This window comes from Mycteria americana, chromosome 18 (genome assembly GCF_035582795.1).
Source record: "Mycteria americana isolate JAX WOST 10 ecotype Jacksonville Zoo and Gardens chromosome 18, USCA_MyAme_1.0, whole genome shotgun sequence".
Taxonomy (NCBI): Eukaryota; Metazoa; Chordata; class Aves; order Ciconiiformes; family Ciconiidae; genus Mycteria; species Mycteria americana.
In genome coordinates, this window is record NC_134382.1 from 11,532,219 (window position 1) to 11,553,166 (window position 20,948).

The 20,948-nt window shown below is 39.9% G+C and overlaps 2 protein-coding genes across 2 annotated transcripts in view; one reads left to right on the top strand and one right to left on the bottom strand.

Moving 5' to 3' along the window:
- The window catches only part of PER3 (period circadian regulator 3), a 48,204-nt gene extending 27,259 nt beyond the window's left edge, over positions 1–20,945 (top strand). The window contains exon 24 of the transcript XR_012778314.1: positions 20,326–20,945. The gene's annotated coding sequence lies outside the window, so the exon portion shown is untranslated. The remainder of the gene's footprint in view (positions 1–20,325) is intronic.
- On the bottom strand, positions 1,407–5,306 carry UTS2 (urotensin 2). The gene is made up of 4 exons (XM_075520468.1): positions 5,204–5,306; positions 2,786–2,896; positions 2,133–2,176; positions 1,407–1,523 (listed from the first exon to the last, which is right to left on the bottom strand). The coding sequence occupies exons 1-4, from the start codon at positions 5,304–5,306 to the stop codon at positions 1,407–1,409; spliced, it is 375 nt and encodes a 124-aa protein (XP_075376583.1).
- Positions 20,946–20,948: the final 3 nt, after the last annotated feature.

The following is a 20,948-nucleotide window of genomic DNA, read 5'->3' on the forward strand; positions in this document are numbered from 1 at the left end:
CTCTGCATTTGTAAGGACATTTTTCTTTGCCATAGCTGGCTTCATCTGTCTTACAATTTATGTGAAGTGAACAAGCTGTATCAAGCCTGTAGGCCTTGTTTAAAGAGCACAGAGATTTATGATGTATATTATTGAGATCAATGTAGCATGTGTATCACTGTTAGGTGAAGTTTACTTCAAGGTTTCTGTGAGCCTTGATTAGCACGAGGTTTATGCAAAGTATGTATTGAACAAGGTAGGGCTTCACGGCTCAGACTGTTTGTGCATATTATTGAGATTGCCATGCCCCAGAGACAATTCCTGACTCTTCAGCTCTGTTCATTGCAGATACTATCAGGAAGTACCTGGGGTTGAGAAAGTATGTTGATACTCTGCATACAAAGGAGTCAGACTAGAACCCTTTTGCAGCTGCTCTTTTGTCTTCTCCCTCACTTACTTTAGATGCCAGGATACAACAACATTATAAAAACCGTGTGGTGGCTCAGGGGAACAAATCTCACTGCCCTTGAGTGCCCAAGCAGGAGGTGGCTTGCCCTAGGAACACTTGTGATCTATGTCCATATATCACCTCCCTGCATCTGTGTGTGCAGCCACATAAGTGCAGGTCACAGTCATAGAATCTTTTAAGTCATGTCAGCCCTGTCTGCCTCCACTGACTGTCTGCAGTCTCGGTGTAAAGCCTTGACATTGACAACCATAACGTTTACCTTCCATGCTGTGCTTGATGATAATCAGACACAATTCTTAAAGCCTGTGCTATGCACAGGCAACCCTGTTGTCATGGGCAGCTGGGGATTAGGCAAGGTGCTGCAAAGCAATAGATTTGTGGGTTTGTCTTTACAAGTGACCAGGAGAAACAGTTCTCTCTCCAGCGGTAGTGGGAGCAGATGCTTGATCCTGACACGTGCTTACTGGTTTTGTGGTGCCTTGGGGATGGCAGGAGGGGACTGGGGACTGTTAAGTTGCCATCCCTCACTGGCTCAGGATCATCAGGGAATGCAGCAATGACCCTTTTTTCCTGGCACCCCAATCTACGTCAAGTGACAAAGGAGAAAGTCCTCTTGCCTCTGGACTTAGATGCAGTTGAGGCATCACTCTTCTGGGAGGTTTCACAGAGCCCCTGGGAATCTTGCTTCCCCTGCCTGAGTTCTCTTCATGTTGCGTATTTATCTCTTTGTCCCGTTACTTTCTTCCTGTTGTGCTGAACTCTAAGAAAATACTACACTGCTCACAGCATAATTGCAAAACATCAAGAATTTATTAATTTCCAAGTAGCGTAGAGTCTAAAGTTAGGAGCTGTCTTCATATTTCTTCATTCTCATTTTAAATCAAGCAAATCTATATACATGTTTTCAGACATCTGTATAAATTATGCAACCAAAGTCAGGGAGAGTTTCTTCTCCTGTTTACACACAGTATTTCCAGAAGCACTCGGAAAGATTCCCACGTTTCTTGTACTGTTTCCTGTCCTTGGTCAAGAAGCGGCCCAGCAAAGCAATTCGAGGATGGTTTCCATAGGAAGTCTGAAGTCAAACAGCATTAGAGAGGTTATTGTTGGATGGTAAATGTTTCCGGTGGGAAAGTACACTCTTCACTGCCCCAACTGGTCACCCAGCCCTGTGTGCCCTCTGATTTAGATGCACTAAAACTAGTCCCTGTCTTCTGTCTTTATATTTAATTCAGCAGACACGTGAACAGGAATGATGTTCTCCATTTACCTAATGGTTCATAACAAATCTGATAATACTGCGGAGCCTGTGTTGTAGTGGGTGAAAAAAATGACATGCAGCTAATGCTGGTTAATGTACTGGCCTGGCCTGGTGAAGCTGGAAATTTGCCTTTATTTAGAAAGCTGTTTTTCTGGGGGAAAAAAGTGGGGGGGTTAGAACAAAATGCTCTGGATTACTTGCTCTCTTTTTTTCTTTTTTTTCCTCTTTTTTTTAAATTTTTTTTTTCTCCCCTGCTTATCTAACTGCTAGGTGATTCCAGCTTCAAGAGCAATGTGGCATACCTTAGTCTATACTGTTTATGAAGTCTGTGGATCTTAAATGATGTCTTGGTAACAATTCCACGTAGTTTAAAATGTGGAGTCTTATTTTTCTTGTTTCAGTGACAGATAGTCATTTACTCACCTCTTTGATATTTTCCCTTGGGTTGTAGCTGCTGGGGCTAAGACCTGGTAGAGGGGAGACATAATGAAATGTTTTACTATTTAGAAATCATGAACCTACGTGAGTCATTCTTGTGTGCCGTAATGCTATAGCCGGTAGAAGTCTTGAACTGGACTGTTCAGAGGACCAGACAGAAAACCCTTTTGCTGCAGCATGGCCTATTCTTCTTGTGGCACACAGTTCCAGCAGGATCTGGGACTCTGAAGATGCAAGCTGTACTGTCCTCTGCAGCAGGCATCTGTTATATCTGTTGCTCCCCAAACCATCTATAGCTATTGATTCTGCACTTTCTGCAAGTATTGATGTTTTTTAAGAGACTGTGCTACTTTGTTTTGTCTGCTAGTTCCTTCTAGGCCAATCTTTGCCTTGCCCCAGTTTTGCTATATGGAAGTTTTGCTAAGCTAATTTGGAGACTTTTCCAGCTAGTATTGACCTGTAAGTATGGCAGCTCAGCAGGTTTCCCCAAGATCCCAGTTAATTAATTGACAGCTGTCTGTTGCCTACACATAATGTTGTATTTCAGTAAACACCCAGGAGCTGGGGCACAGTATCTGTGGAAGCTGGACGTGCAAACCATGGGCACTCTCCCATAAATTGCTGTGGTAAATCCTCACCTGCTTTGTTGTCTTCAGTCAGTGTGCCCAAGAGCTCTGGCAGAAACTGAAGCAGGGACGTGCTTCCTAGGCTGCCCAACCGCTCCAAATTTAATCGTGAATCTTCATCAGCTGCAAATGGAAGATGACAGAAATAGGCATATGGTAAGAGTCTTTTGCTTTGAATCCCTGTTTCAGTCTGTCTCAGATAATTTCTGACCAGGTCTGTTGGCCCCACCTGTTGAATATTATCATGAAATCACCAATCATCCATCCTTATATAATGAATGTAATAGAGGATAGTTGTCGGTTGTGGGTTTTTTTTCCTTCCAAGGCTCTGAGGAAAGGTACCTTCCTGATGTTAATCTCAGATTCTCATTTCTCTGGCAGATCTTTCATTAGGAAAGTTTTTTGACCAACAGCAGCCCCTCCCATTGCTTGGGGAACTCACAACCTAATCCTTCTGGTACCTAGCTGTAGACAACCCAGACTTGTAATAATTATTTTTTTTTTTTAGTCCATTTCTTTGTCAACTAGTTCCTGTGCTGGAGCTTTCCTATGAATAAAGACAAAACTTCCTGTTCAAGGCCTATTAACCTGATCAGTTTCCCAACTATTAAATGCAATAAAATGGGGGGAAGGGCAGGAATGAATGTAGGAAATCTTAAAACATATTTTGGCAGCTATGCTTCTCAGTGCATTTCAATCATCTCTCTCATTTAATGTGCATACCAGTACAGATATTATTACTTTCTGAAACAACAGATTGCTGATACCTTGTGGAATTAATTTGTATGTGCATAGAGAATTTAGAATTCTGTAACTAGCCTGTGCCCCAAGGCAGGTTGCCAGCAGGAGCCCCTAGTGGTGTTATACTTGAGGTAAATAAGGCTTTTGTAATCTGAGCAGTAAATTTCATCTTTGCTAATATATAGCAGACATGCAAAATTGTGGGCAACAAGAGGGTGCTATTATCAGACTCTAGTTGTTTAGATGAATATTGTCTTGTAGTTGCACTTTTAGATGATACTGTGGAGTTTTAGTTGCTCTCACCTGCAGGGATGGGTGAGACTGTATAGCTCCTCAATAGGCAATATATAAGAAAATGAACTGCTGAAAATAATCCCCCAACATTTCAAAAACTTGGACCAAGATCAAGAACTCGAAGACCTTGGACATCCATGTTGTTAGTTTGTTCACTGTACAAAAGGACAATTGCAAAGGACAGTGGGGATTAAAGTATGACTCTGAATAAGAATACTGTAACTTCCCTATGCTATGCGGAAATAATTCATATCTCTAGCCTTGTATTATTTTTTTAATTTGGAGCAGTGTTAACAGGTAAATTTGCTTTGAGATTTAAAAAAAAACCAAAACAACCCTCTTTAATACAGAGTTCTACTTCTATCTTACCCAGCCTAGAGACTCTTTATATTAGCAAGGAAGATTTAATAAACCTAATGGATGCCTTCAAACAAATACAGTAATTGTTAGAGCCAGCTTGTTCACTCTGTGATGCGAGAGATGTTATCCATACTGAGTCACGGTTGCCTGTAAATGCAAGTTACATAGTGGAAGGCTTGAGAAGATGCTGGCTTGGTGAGTCCAAGATTTTCAAAGCAAACTAGGGACTACTGATACCTATAAACCAGCACAACAGCTGTTGCACCTGCAAAGCAGGTAAGAACAGCCACTTTTTAATAGTCAGATTTATGCAATAACTTTGGGTTTGATTTGCCTGTTCTTTCAGAACTCATTTCAGAAACTCCTCCAGCACAGGACAGGTCTGATGACAGTAACCTTCCAGACTCTGTTGTGCATTTTTACTGAGCCATTTTTGTCTTGACTTACAGTATAATTTCAAATTTTGAGGACAGCTTTTTCAAGCAAACATTTATTCTTTCACTGAACTGAATGGAATCTGCATTAGTGCAAACAAAAAGCATGCTCAATACGTTGCTATTTTTGTAGTGTATGACAGACTTACCTGTTCTTGATCAAAGTAGGACTGCATAAATCTTTGCAGTAGGTTTCCCCCTTTTTAAATACAACTTCAGTTAAACATAGCTCATTTTTAAATGTAGCAAGAGGAGAGACCATACAGCCAAGTTTCTTTAAATTACTCAGTGCCTACTAATGCTGCTTCAAAGACAGACGCTGTATATGCAAGCTCGCATTCAGTACTAGAAGGCTCAGATACTTTTGTCTCCTGGATCTCAAAGCAGCAGGAAGAAATATTTAGGGCACCCAGCCTCCCCATTGTACAAGACTAGCACCCACTGATGATGTCACTTGCGCTGCCAGTGTAATGAAGACATTCCTGCTTTTTCTACAGCTGATCAGCACAGATAAAGGCCCCTCAGAAAGCATACCTGCTTCTCTTCTGGTTTTACTGCTCCAGCCCTTGCTTTATGAACATTAAAATCAAAAGACTCTTACCTGAGAGTTGATAAGACATCTCACTGGCATTGGTGATGGGGAGAGACAAGAGAGGACAGGAGAAGCTGATGATAATGAGACAGCAGAATACCAGCTTATGCATCGTTGCTGTGTTGAATATATTTTGTCTTTGTCTATGCCTGTAACTCAGAACTCCTGTCTGACTGTTGCCTCTGCTCCCCGTTTCACCCGTTATATAGCTGCTCATGACCTCATAAATATCATCATGTTCTCTCCCCCCTTCAAAAAAAAAAATCCAATGAATTTATTGCCCATTGATTCTAAATGGAAACCACTTTGCATTGATGTAATTTTTCAAGGTAACAGTTCATAGACAATAAATTTACTGTCTTATAGCTTGGTGTACAAAATGGATATTATATCAAACCAAGCACAGTAAAGTTTATAAATCTGGCATTAAAAAAAAAAAGTAACTTCCAGTTATAAATCATGAGTTAACAAAACGGTCAGACGTTGGTTGAAATGACCAGGGCAATAAGACAGCTGATTTATGAGCCTTAGCAGGCTTGACGCAAAGCATCTGATATGAAATGCACTTTTTTTCCCTTTTGTGAGATGGATGGATGTGTTGTGTTGTATTTGGGGTTCTTGTGCCAGAAAAAGTAAAAGAGAAGGGGAGTTAAAACATCTAGTTAATTTACAAAGAGAAAGTTAGGGGAGTTAATTTTTTTTTTTCTTGTAGCATTTCACATGTATTTATTTGAGAAGACCTCATCCAGTGTTGCCCGAGAGAATTGTCTTGGCAGAGAAAGTACAGCGTCCATCTGGAGACTGGCTTGATACATATAAACTACTTTGGTTGATATTAAACGCAGGTCCCTCACTAGACTGGAGACCCTTTTCCATTTCACTATCTTCTCTTTCCCTCAGTTGGAACTAACTACTTAATTCTCTGTGTGCTAGCTAGGTTTTTTCCCTGTTTGCCTTTTGCTTTTATTTAATGCTAACACAATAGTTGCCATATGTAATCTCATAACTTTAGTCTTTATTTCCCTCCATCTAGCATATTTTGTCTTCTCTACTTACAATTTCATTTTTCATATCAAGGAGCAAGAACTGATTGGACTTGTCCCTCATCTTTGTTCTCTGTTAAGCATCATATCCAACTGTATAGAGCCTTGAAAATAAAAAAAGTTTATGACAATTTCCTTTCCTTTAGGTGGTGAGAAGATTATGCCTGTTCAGGTTCATAATAAATTGAGGTTGGGTAATTTTCTTTCCTGCCTCTCTAATCAAATGTTTGTCCTTCAAATGCTCTTCAAAATACTATGAAATCCACCTAATGTTACTAAAGTTCTTTCCCTACGCTGAAATGGTGTGAAATTGCCTGATAATTGTAAGTTGCAAAAGGAGTGAACTTATCTGCTTCCTTTTTGGGTGTTCCTTCCTTCCTTTTGGGTGTCAGTCACTTCTCCCAAGTAACTGGCGATAGGACGAGAGGAAATGGCCTCAAGTTGCACCAAGGGAGGTTTAGATTGGATATTAGGAAAAGTTTCTTTACCGAAAGGGTGGTCAAGCATTGGAACAGGCTGCCCAGAGAGGTGGTGGAGTCACCATCCTTGGAGGAGTTCAAAAAACGTGTAGATGTGGCACTTCGGGACATGGTTTAGTAGGCATGGAGGTGTTGGGTTGACGGTTGGACTAGATGATCTTAGAGGTCTTTTCCACCCTTACTGATTCTATGATTCTATGATTCTATGATTTTTCCTTTATTAACATGTCCTGTTGAAGATTAATTTTTATATTATAAATTCTGTGGCTCCTAGGACTAATATCAAATTAGCTACATCAGTCATATAGAACAGATGTGTTTCTGCTGCAGGTCTAGTTCAAAGAAAGCGTGCCCCACAGGTGAGTCCCCACATGATTAACAGGTTGTCCAGAAAAGCTGTGGACTCTGAATCACAGAATGGTTGAGGTCAGAAGGCACCTCTGGAAATCAGCTAATCTAACCTCCCTCTGCTCAAAGCAGGGTCAGCCAGAGCAGTTTGTCCAGGAGTGTGTCCAGTCAGGCTTGAATACCTTCAAGGATGGAATGGGACAGAATTTCAAAACTACGCTTGACAAGGCTCTGAGCATCCCCATATAAGTTAAAATGGTGTGCCTTGAGTGCAGAGGTGGGGAGTGGGAGAGGTGAGAGAGGACCTTCAGAAGTCCTTCCAACCTAAACTTTTCTATCATCCTGTGTGTACAGAGAGGTCTAGTTATACAACACATGCTGCAGGTGTCTGAACTACAAATCCTGTTTCTCTGGACTTCTCTTTGCTGAAGTGAGTGGTTATGACAAAAGAATTTCTCTACAGAATTAACCTAATGCATTTTATATGCCTCTTTCCCTGTGCTTCCCTATGAGAGAAGTAAGTAGCTAGAGAGGAATTCTCTCTCCTCATCTGAGTCATGCAACTCTTCGTTCCAAAACTGCAGACAGTAATTCGGTCTGATTTGATGCATGATCTCACTGTTGGTGCTGGATGCTCTGTACAAATGCTTCTCCTTCAGTGAACTATCAATGACAATGGCATTATCAATATTCTCTCTGAGCATCCTCCAAGGAAAGCTAATGAAGCACTCTTCACGAGCAACTTGTGTCCTTTGTCTTCTCTCAAGGAACACTCAGCCTCTTAGAGCCATCATGAAGTGCGTCATGTGGAAGTTGGGCAATTTGCCCGCAGCTTATTGCCTTTACTCAGATTTGAAGTTGTCACTTAGACACTCTTTCCTCTACCAAAATGTCAAAGGCATTTTCCTCAGGGGACAGTGCATACGTCATCATGCAAAGCAAAGAAACAGCTCATCCTAAACAAAGGTACAAAACCCTGGATACAAGGGTGAGGGAAGTAAATGTGAATGGCACTTTGAAAACTTGGAAATCGATTTGCAAGAAACTTAATTTTTATCAAAACTACTATTTTGTGGAAAAACTTTTTAAAGTTCTTATTTATGCTAATAGACTTTTTCAAGTGCTTCAGTTTAAAATAACAAGGCAGCAGTAGTCCAGACAAATTACTGAGCAAACTCTGAATAGTAAGTATATGTTACCCTATCATAAAGGATTATGCTTAATTATCAGAAGAAACAACTATTCTTGATTTAAAATGATGGCTCATGAAGAATAAGTTGCTAATGAAGTCAAGAAAACTTTAAAAAAAAAAAAAAAAGGACACAACAAAACCAACTAAAAACACCCCCCAAAATTATCCACCTTCTGAGTAAAATTGTAAGGATGAAATCTAATTTGTAACGCAAACGTTCTTTCCCCTGTTTTAAAGTGCTTTATGATAAGTAAACATGAGTTGTTATTTTAATCAAGTATTGTGACAGTTGGCAAAAGCAGGAGTTTCAGAGAAGACGTGATTTAGCAGTAGCATTTGTATGAGAGACTTTTTCCTAGGATATAACTTTTGGTGTAACTTTTTGGTTTGAATTTACTTTGCATGAAGAGAGATGTGCAGTAGAATGTTTTTGTATTGACGCTGTAATTGCAGGTGAGCTTATTATTATATAAATGTCTAGCTCTTCCTTGAATTTTACTAGAATGTTTAACTTTGCTTCAATGAGTTATACATGTTGGCTGATGTGAGAGAAAAGATATTTGTAGTGTTGTTTACTTCCCTGCTGGGGTCTAGCATATCATTTAGGGGTTTTGGAGTTTTTGCTTTGCTGTTACTGCTGGTTTAGCAGATATTTGTCCCCATTAACATCTAAGAAGTTAACTTTAACTCAAAATTTCTCATTTTAGCTCATTATTCAGCTTTGTAACATGATTATTAGATCTATTTTGCATACTGAAATAGTTGCCTTGTGAGATCATATGTGCAATAAGGTTTTTTTCCTGCCACTAGCTTGCATTGCCTTATGCATAACTCTGCATTTTAGAGTGTACTGAAAATAGCCTGTTGGGAGACTCAGTGGATCAAAGGGAAAAAACTAACCATAACTTGGGCACTTGCTGTTAACTTCCTTTTTTGAAGATGCTTCTTCTGCCCACTGCGTGCGAACTGTAATGTAGTGCATGTGGTGTACGTTCTGCATAACCAAATAGCACTATAAGGTGTATTTGGGTACGCACAGTAGTATTTCTATCTTCTGAATTTCTCTCAAAGTTATGTAAGATCTCCGAGAGGTTCTCACCTAGGTTTTCGTGTTCTGTGGTGGGCTGAAGGTGCATAAGTGAGTATGTGTACTTAACTGAACATACACCTCTGTGTAAATGAAGATGGCAGGTCCGTAGGCCTTTCTGAAGATATTTTATTTTGCTACAGAATTGGCAAGTGGTCTAAAAATTCTCTAGTACAGGATCACAGCTGCCAAAACATTGCTCCTTTGTAGTATAGTTTCCACCAGTTGGAGGGGAAAAAACCCTCTTGATTTTTGGCCCTGCTGGGCTGGCACACTGTAGTTTGGGTATATTCTCCCAGTGAAGCTTGACAAACTGGTCCTTAATTCCCCTGTCCTCTCAGCACTACAGAATTAGCAAACTGAAGCTGCACACTGTTTGACATGAAGGAAAGTAAGTCTGGCATGACTGGAGCTTGGAAATATAGCACATTGATATCTTATGGGAATCGGATTCTGGATAATGCAGCCACAAACAGAGGAGCAGAGACCACATCTCAAAATAAGGTTTCTTCCACAAAAAATGTAATGGAACTAACTATGCAATTACAGTTTATTTTTAAAACTGGAATTATGAGAGGAGACAGTATAAGGAAAGAGAGCAATGCTTCTGCAGCAAGAATGGAACTTTCTCTTTACCTTTCTCCCGCTCTCCCAAGGTATCCCAAATAACCTGTTCAACCCTAATAAGAAATTATGATCTGGACAAAAGCAGAATAAACATTTCTTTCTCTCATTTTTCTGGTCAGCACACTGCACAGAAAGGAGTACATAGCAGCCTTGCTGAAAGGCAAGGGCCGTCAGTCAGTGACTGTCCGTACTTACACTCTCATTTCATCAGTCCCAGCTATGGAGCAAGCTGGAGACTTTGGCTCATTTTCTTTGGAGATGCATCTCTGCTTCTGCAACACTGCTGCACTTGGAACCAGTAAAAGTTTTCAATTTGGGCTTCTTTGTTGCAGAGAAGTCTGTCGTGAGGCATTTTCAAGGCAAAGTACTGGATTTCTAGAGACCTTCCAATAATCCAGTAGTCCAAATCAGCTCTGATCCTAGACACGGTGCCCCAATCCTTTCCTTCCTGGTGTGGGGGGCGTGAAGGGAGAAAACTGTTGAGAAAGAACTGGGAGATGTGAATACATTTTCCTATTTGGTTTTCTGCATAGGGCTAGATTAACTTTTGGGTGGCTGTATTTTTTAACAGCAAGCCAGTGTGCCTCGACCAGTAACAGGTACCTCGTTTTTTCAGAATACGTTTCAGAGAAAATAAACCTTCTCTCTCTGCTCATGCTGGCGTCCCTTGTTGGGTCTTGGGCAGCTGATGACGGAGTTGCTGCCTCAGAAGGTGGCGCTGAGAAACCTCCTGAAAAGGCTAGGGTGCCTGAGGAGCAGGCACTGGGGCTGAGTCTGCTGTAACAGGCAGCAGGGTATAGGCTTAGGACTTCTAAAAGATAACTAAATTGGGGAAAAGGAACCATGTGGTGTTGGGTTTGGTTTGGTTTGGTTTTTTTCCATTTTTCTCTTCTGAAAAAGGTTTTCTTTCTCTTCCTTTCTTGCATACATATATGTTTCTCAGCTAAAGAACTCTCTTACCTTTTTTTGAATAATGATTAAATAAGGTCAAGGGACTTCTAATCTGGAGGAAGTATCCATGCAATGTATTCCTTAGACATTAGTTTTTCTTGAGTAACTTCACTGATAGGAGTCAGCATCACTGCTGCTATTGGAACTGCATCGGAAGTTCGGTCTGCTAAAGAGAACCACAACAATTATGTGGATCAAAGTAAGGCAAACAATCGGGTCAGGACAGAGTCTTCACTCTTGAGTGGTTCTTGCATGAAGCGTGGTATGATCTGCTCTGCTTTCTCACTTACTGTGACCATCTTTTTCCTTCTCCCAATGCCTTTGCTGTCTTGGCATTTCTAGAAGCAGTCAAGGCTTCTTCTCATGTTAAGAAGCTTGGAAGGCCTGTCTTTGTTATCTGGCTTAACTCTCTGAAACCACAGCTAAAGCATTTTGTGCAGGATTTTGACCTTCACGGGGCTTTTATGTAGCAGCCCCTTTGTTAGTCCTTTCTTACACCTTGTTCCATTCCGTGTACTAGTTTACCTTTCTTCTCCCTTCCTGCTTGTGCTCTTGTTACATTCCTGGCACTGTTCCTCTGTCTGCAGTGCTCAGCCTTGTTTGTCTGTTTGCTATAGGTGGAAGTGTAGGGAGTGGAAGGAAAGAAGGAGCTTCTAAAGGGAGGGTTTGGGAAGGTGGTTGCAGGATCCGGTCCCGGTGTTGGCCTCGGCACAGGACCATGGACAGGGAACGGAGGGTGGCCCTGGGTGCTGCTGGAGCCCCTGTGGCTGCATAGGCACAAGGTAGCTGCTTGTCGTATGTCTGGTGTATGAATTAATGAATATACCGAATAAAAGGGGGGGGGGGGGGGGAGGGATGTTTAAGTGCTGGTTTTTTGGCTTTGGGTTTTTGGGGGGTTTTTTGTTTTTTTTTTACTAATTGTCTTCTAGTTTGGTGAGAAAATGGATGTCCTTAGCAAATAGACCTATGGAGTTTAGCATTGCTTTCTGTTTCCCTCCATCCTTGAGCATGTAAGCTTGTTCATGCCTCTGCCGCCCTGTGGTTCTGGTCTCAAGAGATCCTAACTTCCAGTCAGCCTTGGTCCTGTCCTTCCTGGTCCATGTTCCCAGGTTGTCCAATAGCATCTGTAGGGATGAACGTAGCAGTGGGGAATAGTTCCCAAACTAAATAGCCAGTAATGTTGCTATATTTGTTCTCAGGATGATTAGCTTGGATGATTCCCATCAGCTATGGTCCTTTGTAACTGAAAATACAGTGTATCATGTTGATAGCTTTTTTCTGAAAATGTTTAAATAACTGGTAGGAACCAAATACTACTTTTTGTATATTTTCTAACAACAACATTATTCAGAAACATCAATTTTAATTTGGATAGGCATTGAAACAGAACCCTTGCTCATTGTAGAGCTGAAGAGGATGAAGGAATAGCTCTGTGCTCTGAGGACAAGATAATAAAAACTGTAGGTTGATATATATCGTGACATTGCAGGGGGTTCATATAAAACTGCTACATGATTTTTTCTACTACTGTCCATCACTATACTATCTCAGGACAGATCATACAACTGTTCTTTTATTATGATTTAATTAAATCAATTTTTGTCTGTCTGCCAGAGCAAAAGCATGGGCTGGAGGCCTTTGAGCACGGCATGAAGATGCGTATGTGGTCTAGGGGATATATCAGGGAGCAATACTCGCTGAGATAGTTTGGGGGATTGTCTTGGAGAGAAGGAATCAAACTTTGTGCATGCTATGTGTCTATAGTAGTTTTTGCTACAAATGATGGGGACAGCCATGCTTGAATCTTCTGTCAAAGGCAATGGATTTGCTACAAAACAAAGCTCACAAATGCACAAGCTTATGTTCACTGTAGATGATTAGGTAGCATGATCCTTTAGAAAAACACCCAAACAAAATGCAGGCTTAACAGTACCCTTCTGTCTACATATATTACAGTACAGACATACAGACCTTACTAAACGTAATTGAATTATTACCTTTGTTTGTTTTTCTTTATAGTACTATATAATAACCTGCCTTTTTCTGCAACTGTGGATCGCATGTACCTTGTATTCCTGTATATTCACAGTAGTTTTTCTATGCTACGGTATCTTTGTATCTTTGGACTTTTGTGTAAGTACTGCTGTTATATGGAATATATGTATATTCATAGTTTTATCAGCAGTAGATTTTATATTTTTCTTTCTAAAACAATAGCGCAGTCTTCTCGAGGTTTAATTTAGGTTGTAATAAGAAATTATCAAGCTAATCCTGCTGCAGAGCTAGGTGACTGCTGCACACTATGACATTGTTCTGTTCTTAAACTTAGAGCACTCGTTATTTTTTGTTAAGTAGATTATTGAGGGGTTTTCCATACAAATTATTGTCCTGGAGCCTGCCCACACAGACATCTATACAGCTGAGGATTTAAAGAAATGAACTTCAGCTTTAATATTTCTGTCTCATAAGGCTTCAAATGCAACCTTTTAAAAGATGCTACTACTAATGTCAAAAAGGGAAGGAGCAATACCCCACTGATTCTTTTCTTAGTGGTTTGGATGATAGGGTGGGCAAGCCAGGCTGTTGTCTTGCACTTTTTCTGGCTCAAAGTGAAGAAGTGCAGAAATACTAAAGCAGCAAATTGCAAGAGATGGATGAGGCATAAGAGTTGTCTTCTAGATTTCCCTGCTTGAGACTACTTCATACTCTATTAATTGCACAGTGCTCTGCCTCATCGGTTTCTTGTTACAAACCATTTTATTGGAAACTTGTTAAGATTTTGCTATGTTTGAAGATGGTGCCCTGTTTCATTATCTAAAAGAGCAAGAGGATAAGGGCTTGCATCTACAGTGGGGATGGATGGAACAAAGGCAGTTTTGTCAGAGGTGTCCTTATGCTTTTCTTTATTTTTTCTGTCCAGGTTTTCACATTTAGTGTACACATGTTCTTTCTGTTTTTACCACAGAGGCTTAGGATCACTTATCACTCTAATATCCACAACTGATATTAGAGGACAAATTTCAGGTACTTCTGTAGAAGTTCAGTGCGTGGGCAGGAGCCACTGACTAATTAAAGAGGTATCCTAATAATCATTGGCATTTAACTGTCCTACTTAGCATAGGCAGTAAATGAATGGCTCACAAAAGCAGACTTTAATTTTTTACTTTGCTTTCCAAGTGCATAATCCCTTTAATCCTTCACTACTTGGAGGTTTTTTGTTAATTAAATGGAATCTCTGCAGGCTCAGTGATTCACATTTCAGGACAAATACGTGCACTTAACAGGGGGAAAGTTGGCATAGGTCTCACTGGGCAACTTGAGGTTTAAAGCAGTTCTTTCAAGGTTAGTTTGGTTTTTTGTTTGTTTGTTTGGAATCTTCCCTTCACTGTTTAAGAGATGGATTCCAGATTATCAAATAATTCCCGCTACAAGCGTTAACTGATTTTCTCTGTGATGACTGACTTTCTGACTGATCTTGACTAGAGTGGAAAGCTGTCCCGGGGGATGGAAATGATCAACAGGAGTAGAGATTAACAAAGGTGAAGGAAGCAGATATCAGACCTTTGTCTTCTGATTTGGCAAGTTGAATGTTTCTTGCTACACTGGAACTAAGGAATGGGAGCAAAATCCTCTTTCCTGCAAGAATTCCCGAGGCAGATTTACGATACAAGATACTTCTGAAGAGCAGTCACTTTTTAGCCTGTTCCTCTTATTCCTTTGATACATATGCATTTTTTATGAGTAAGGCTCGTAACAGACAGGACCAACTGGTTACCTCTGAGCAGAGTCTGCAGAAGAGATATGGAAATAAGAAAAATCCACCTATGCATGGAAGTGTATGGTTTCCATGCTTGGAAGAGTGGGATTAGGACCTGTGTCACAAGGAAAGGATATACATCTGATGTGCTTGTTCTAGCACAGTCCTGTCTTTTCTCTTTATGGTCTTGCTGCCAGCTGTGTAGCTCCTTTCTCCTGATGTGCAGAAGAACCATCTGGTTAAGAAGAACCCTCATATAGCAGGAGGTGAAGGATATGTAAGACCAGGAGAGGAAATGCTGCAGATCTTTGCAAAGAACAACACTCAAACTAGCTTTCAGATGCCCTTTATGTTCCTGCTCTCATTCCATCCATTTCTCCACTAGTCCGTGTGATAATCCTCCTTCCTTAAGCTGGAGAGGGTAATGGGGAGGTATTTCTGGCTGTTTGTAACTGCTCAGCTGTATTCTTGGCTGCTTCAGCTGCAGAAGTGGGTTGCTTTACAAAGCCTAGAGCATGCATATAGTATTCCATCCCAGCACCTGTGTAGCTTTTCCAAAAATCCTCTACAAGACAAGCAGGAGTTATGCTTAGAAGGAAATAATCCATTGCCAACCACCATCTGTGGATAGTGCCGGAAGCCTCCAAAGCCTTCTTCACTTACTACTCCTTTCTGTCACCACACTGATGTTTTATTTACATGATGATCTCTTTCTGTGTCATTAGGAAGGACTGGAAGAAGGTGCAGAAACAGTTATATAAGGTAGGATAATTAGTACTGCCACAGCACAGTAAATCCTTTTCCTGTTCTGTAATTCCCTAAGGCACATTTAATCACTCTTGAAAAGCACATAAATGTTATGTGTTACAGCCTCACTGTTCCGTGTGAGAAGTATCCTGATCATAGCCTACCCTATTGATGAGTGCAGACATAGTGAGATGCAATGGCAAGAGCATATGTTACTGGCCTATCTGCTGGCTTCCTGAGTAGAGTGCCTGTTCAGATTTCTAAATCCTTTAACTCTCAAGTTAAAGAAAAGAACAAACAGCAGCTTCCTTTTCTCTTATTAAAACTCATAAGTTTGAGGGAACCATCAAGCATTTTCTGTGGTTACACCTCTACTTCCATAAGGCAATACACTTATTGAGGTATACCACAGCAAGTCAAAAAGATGCGTTATTAAGGGTGGCTGTAACTCTGATAATGTAAATCAGGAGGGAAAAAATCTCTTTGGCCTTCTGATGAGATTGTAGCTTGACAAGACAGCTGTGGTGCTGAACTGCAATGTTGCAGCTCCTCTAGATTCAATAATGTTTCCTCCCACCATTCCTTTCATATACCTGTTCACTGTATTTTCCATTCTAGTTTAAGAAAAATACATTATGCTTTAGATACTTCAGTAAATTTTGCTTCAGATGTGTATGTACTTTTTTTTCCCCTAGAAGTATGCTCTACTCTTTCAAAGTTGCTCTAAAATTTGTATAAAGGTACACTGAGTAGAAGTGGTGTGATAGCTTTTTTTTTTTTCTTTTGTTGTTTTGCTTGCTTACAGGCCCATATAGTGTTCTCTTCAGGTTAAATGGTTTATACTTGTTCTAAATGAAAAGTATCAAAATATCAATGCTGTGAATATTAGAAGGATTTTTTTGTTTAATATAAACGTTTCTCAAGTCTATAGTGTTGTAACTAAAGGCAAATTGTCTCTTTCACCACTCCATCCACCTTCCTCTTTTTTCCAGAATTGCGTTTGTTCTAAACCTGCTGAAATGCTTGTCTACAGGAGAAAAGTGAGCTAATGTAACCTAAGATTTGGTTTAAAACTGACTTAAATGGTAACTAAGACATTTTATTTCAGTTTTGAAATTGCTTGTTTCAGTTTGGATTATGTAAACTGAGAGTAGATTTAACAGGTTTAAGATACACTACGATAAGTCATCCTTAAATTGAAGTAGGTGTCTTTGTACGGGGTTTTGCACTTGGTAAATCAAATAAAACCTGATTTATTTTCTTAATGCAAACAGGTTAGACAAACAGGAGAGATTTTCCCTGATTTCAGCGGGTGTTCAGCTGGTGGTTTTTTCATGAAAATATAATCCAGTTTGCTTCAGAGTATCGCAGGAACAGTCTGCTGCTTTAACTGGCAGGCACCCAGGATCTAGAAGGTGAAAGGAAACGTAGTAGATGATATCATAACAAACTCTTGCCAAACTGAGGTTAGAGGGAATTTCCATTTTCTTTGTAGATGGTATTAAAAGTTCTTATTTACAGTGAGGGCAATGACAGTATCCAACAGCCTTTTCTGTGCCAGTTCCAGGGATAGAAGGATGCTCAGCCATCTGTTCCTGATGCACAGCTAACACCAAACCCGTAGGATGGAGAACCTCCTTTGACAGACTCTGAAGAAAGCATTGTATCAGGGAAGGCTTGATTGTAGCTGAGAGAGGAACTGAGGTAACACTTGGTGATAGAGTAAGACTTTGTATAATTTTAATTGTGAAACTTACCTTGACTTTTTATCATCACCTGTTTAAAATGCAAGCAGAGTGGTACAAGTTGCCTGTTTAATACTATTTCCCATGTGTTAAGTCTCTTCAGAGTAGATCATCTCCTATGGAGGTTTTCGCGTGATTAGTGTTACTATCAGAATGACTGTTGGAGAAGGTTATGCTTCCATCCTATGAAGGATCTGATAGAAAGACTGAAAATAATAAATCATATTCTGCTTTTAAAAAAATGATATGATGTCTATATGTTTGAGAGGAGCTATTAACAGTTTCAGAGTCTCTCGTCCAGAAGTATCAGGCACGGAAACGCACAAGCATGCCTGTAGAAGAAATAGAGGTGAGACAGAAAACCTTTTGCTATGAACCTTTTGCTTTCCTCAGCCATACAACTATTGCAAGAAATCATGAAGCCAAGACATGTGACAAACACGCTTTTAATTACTGATGTCAGTAACTGTGCCATGAAATGGTGCTGGTTCTGAAAGCAATAAAAAAGCAGCAGGTTCCCCTGCTTAAACTTATCTTTAAAGAGGATTTGTCTCCTTTTTCCATGCCTTCAGAACTCTGCCTGACATCACCTGGGCCTCCACACACAGTTTGGCTAAGAGGACACTTTCTGACTTCCAAGAAAAACAAATGGAAATGCAAAAATCTTGCATCTGGCCCGTTACCTCATCCTCGGCCACCTGGGCTGCTTGAGAGTCGTCATTGCATTCCCTGCTCCTTTTTGCTTGCTACATAATAAATTTAAAAAACTGTTGAGAAAAGAGACGTTCACAGAAAGCAGACAATACTTAGAGCTCAAAGAGTTAGAAGGACTGATCTGCATTATTTCTACATGAACTGTGGTAAGTTTCTTCAGGTATTAAAGAATTTGTATGTTCAATAAAAGCTCCCTGTGAAGCCAAGATGCACATGATCTATCAATTTTTTGTCATCACCAAAAAATATTTCTTTTCCACAGCCCTGGCTCTGCATTACATTTAGTCCTTTCTTCTGCCTTAATTACCAATAACCGAAGATACATAGTGCAGTTTCTTCCCCTTCACCCTTGCTGGAGGAAGGATTTTACAGTGCTCAACATGCATGCAGGAAGGCTCTCATCCTCTGTGTTAAGAAACAGACAAATTCAGCTACAAATTCTGTTCAGGAAAGCTAGCAGAAGCTTAATTCTGATGACAATGTTTCTTTTAATCTAGGGATCACCAATAATCTTTAATCATTGATGATCCCTAAATCTTACTGTGCAATTTTTACAAAAGCTTGGGAGAACAAAACATTCAAAAAATTGCATGTGGCATCCTGAATGAGTTAGATCAGCTGCCTACACCATTTCTGCTTCTGTGACTTGTATAGTAGCCACTTGTCAACTGCTGATCTGCACATTACCTAGCTTTGACTGAAGTTTTATTAGCTGCTGCGGATTTTTTCAAATGACAAAAGAATAATTTAAAAAGGAAAAAAAAGGAAGTTACAAATATCTGGCTTTTTTGCAGAGGCAAACTTCTGAACAAACTTAATTGATGAGTCTGCCCATTGCATTTCCAAAACATACTGCCAGAAGTGGTTTTACAGGTGACTGCTACATACATAATGAAAAGGAGGATCTAAGCAAGTTCTATATAATACTTTTAAATAAAAATATCTATTTATGTGGGGTCTAGAATGGGAACAAGCTTCTAATACATTTGATCTATGTGATCACAGTGAAGGCAAATGACACAACGCACAATGAATTTATGTTCAAGGAAATGCATGATTCTATGGCTATAATTTCAGTTCTTTATAGAAAGCCGCAATTCACGGAACTTGAATATTTTATAAATCTGAAAACTGCTGAACACTCCAACTGTCTTAGTATTTACAGTGCTGCTTTTGTTATTAAGTGTAATGTCCTGCTCTGGGACTTAGCAGCAAAACAGATTAATTCACCTGTATTTCTTTTCAGTTCTATGATGACCACATAAAATACAGCAGTGCTGCCAAGGCATTCTGGTAGCAAGCAAGCACTGCAGTCTGTAGTGTAAAGTGCCCTGGTCTTCCCTTTGCATTTGTACCACGATTTATTTCACTTCTGAAAATAACGTATCTTTCAGTCTTTGCTTTCAGTGCTTCTTGGTTCTTAGTTATTGTCCTGGTTTCAGCTGGGATAGAGTTAATTTTCTTTCTAGTAGCCGGTATAGTGCTGTGCTTTGGATTTTAGTATAAGAATAATATTGATAACACGCTGATGTTTTGGCTGTCGCTAAGCAGTGTTTACATTGGTCAAGGATTCTTCCCCCCCTTCAGCTCCCCATGCTCTGCCATTTGCCCAAGAAATGGGAGGGGGCACAGCCAGGATAGTTGATCCAAACTGACCAAAGGGCTATTCCATACCATATGATGTCATGCCCAGTATATAAACTGGGGGGAGTTGGCCGGGGGGTAGCGATCATTGCTCGGGGACTGGCTGGGCGTCGGTCGGCCGGTGGTGAGCGGTTGTAATTTTTTTTCAATATATATTTTCCTTTTTTTCCCCTCCCTTGGGTTTTGTTCCTCTCTCTCTCTCATTGTTTTTTTCCCTCTCATTATAATTCATTATTATTATTACTATTATTTTGTTCCAATTATTAAACTGTTATTATCTCAACCCACGAGTTTTCTTACTTTTGCTCCTTCGATTCTCTCCCCCATCCCACTGGGGGGGGGGAGGGAAGTGAGCGAGCAGCTGCGTGGTGCTTGGCTGCCGGCTGGGGCTAAACCACGACAGTTATAAACACATCTGCTTTGTAGAGGTAACTGAAGTATTTCGCAGAAGTATGAATTTAGCCAATCTCTTAACTCTGTTTCTGTGGCCAGATGATGTGCGTTGTGAAATGCAGGCATATCTGCGTACCTTTGACAACAGGTTCTTGTGCCAACAAGATCTGTTTGATCATTAATTCAGGCTTCTGCGCTCTTAAATGACAGAAGTAATGGGTAGAATTATCCACATAATCCTTTGACTGAAAGGCAAATTGCTCCTGACATTTTATTAGGAATGTATTTTCTTTCTGTGAATCGCTATTCCTTGAAACAATCCAGAAAGCCAATTTTGGTGTAAATGTGTCCCTTTATTCTCAGAAATCAATTTGCACTTATTTAGGATTTTTTTTCCTCCACAGGCTTTGTTTTGATTCATGGGAATTTTATGCCACTCCTGAAGCTTCAGTATAAAACAGCAAAATTAAACTGTCTGAAAAAAAGTGTTGTAATGAGTACCTCATTGTTCAGCAAGTCGATTTATTTCTGCTTCAGGTACAGAAAAGGAAAATAAGGGTTTTGCACTCTCTTCGGAGCATTTCAAAATATATGCAGAATGCACTAACAAAATGTAAAATTCCAACTGGTATCTTTTTCCAAGGAGAAAGCACCAGATGTTTTGAGTCTTTAACAGGATTGTGTACATTAATTCTCATACATTATGTGTAGATTAGAAACTAATCACAAGCAGAACTATTTTATTCTGTTCTAAGATATTGTCCACTGGTGCAAAAGTCACTCTTTGATTTATAAATAGACTAGTGGCTTTTCACGTGCCCTGTCGATGTCTTTAAGTTTGTGAACCTGACGTAATAGTCACTTAGTTCTCATGGTTGAAAGTACTAAGAGAGAAGAGGAGACTTGGGCTAGGGATAAAAAGACAGATTTATTTAAATATACTTCACAGTTCAGGCGTTGGTACGACATTTATTTTCTCACATACTCTTTTATATTTACTTGTATACAAGTTTATCAAAATGTGTAA

What these genes read in the sequence shown, in the direction of transcription:
- UTS2 (XM_075520468.1), bottom strand. Translation starts at nt 5,306, where the DNA reads ATGCATAAGCTGGTATTCTGCTGTCTCATTATCATCAGCTTCTCCTGT. An exon ending in GATGTCTTATCAACTCTCAG is followed by an intron (nt 2,897 to 5,203) that starts GTAAGAGTCTTT and finishes TTCCATTTGCAG; the next exon opens with CTGATGAAGATTCACGATTA. An exon ending in CAAGGGAAAATATCAAAGAG is followed by an intron (nt 1,524 to 2,132) that starts GTGAGTAAATGA and finishes GTTTGACTTCAG; the next exon opens with ACTTCCTATGGAAACCATCC.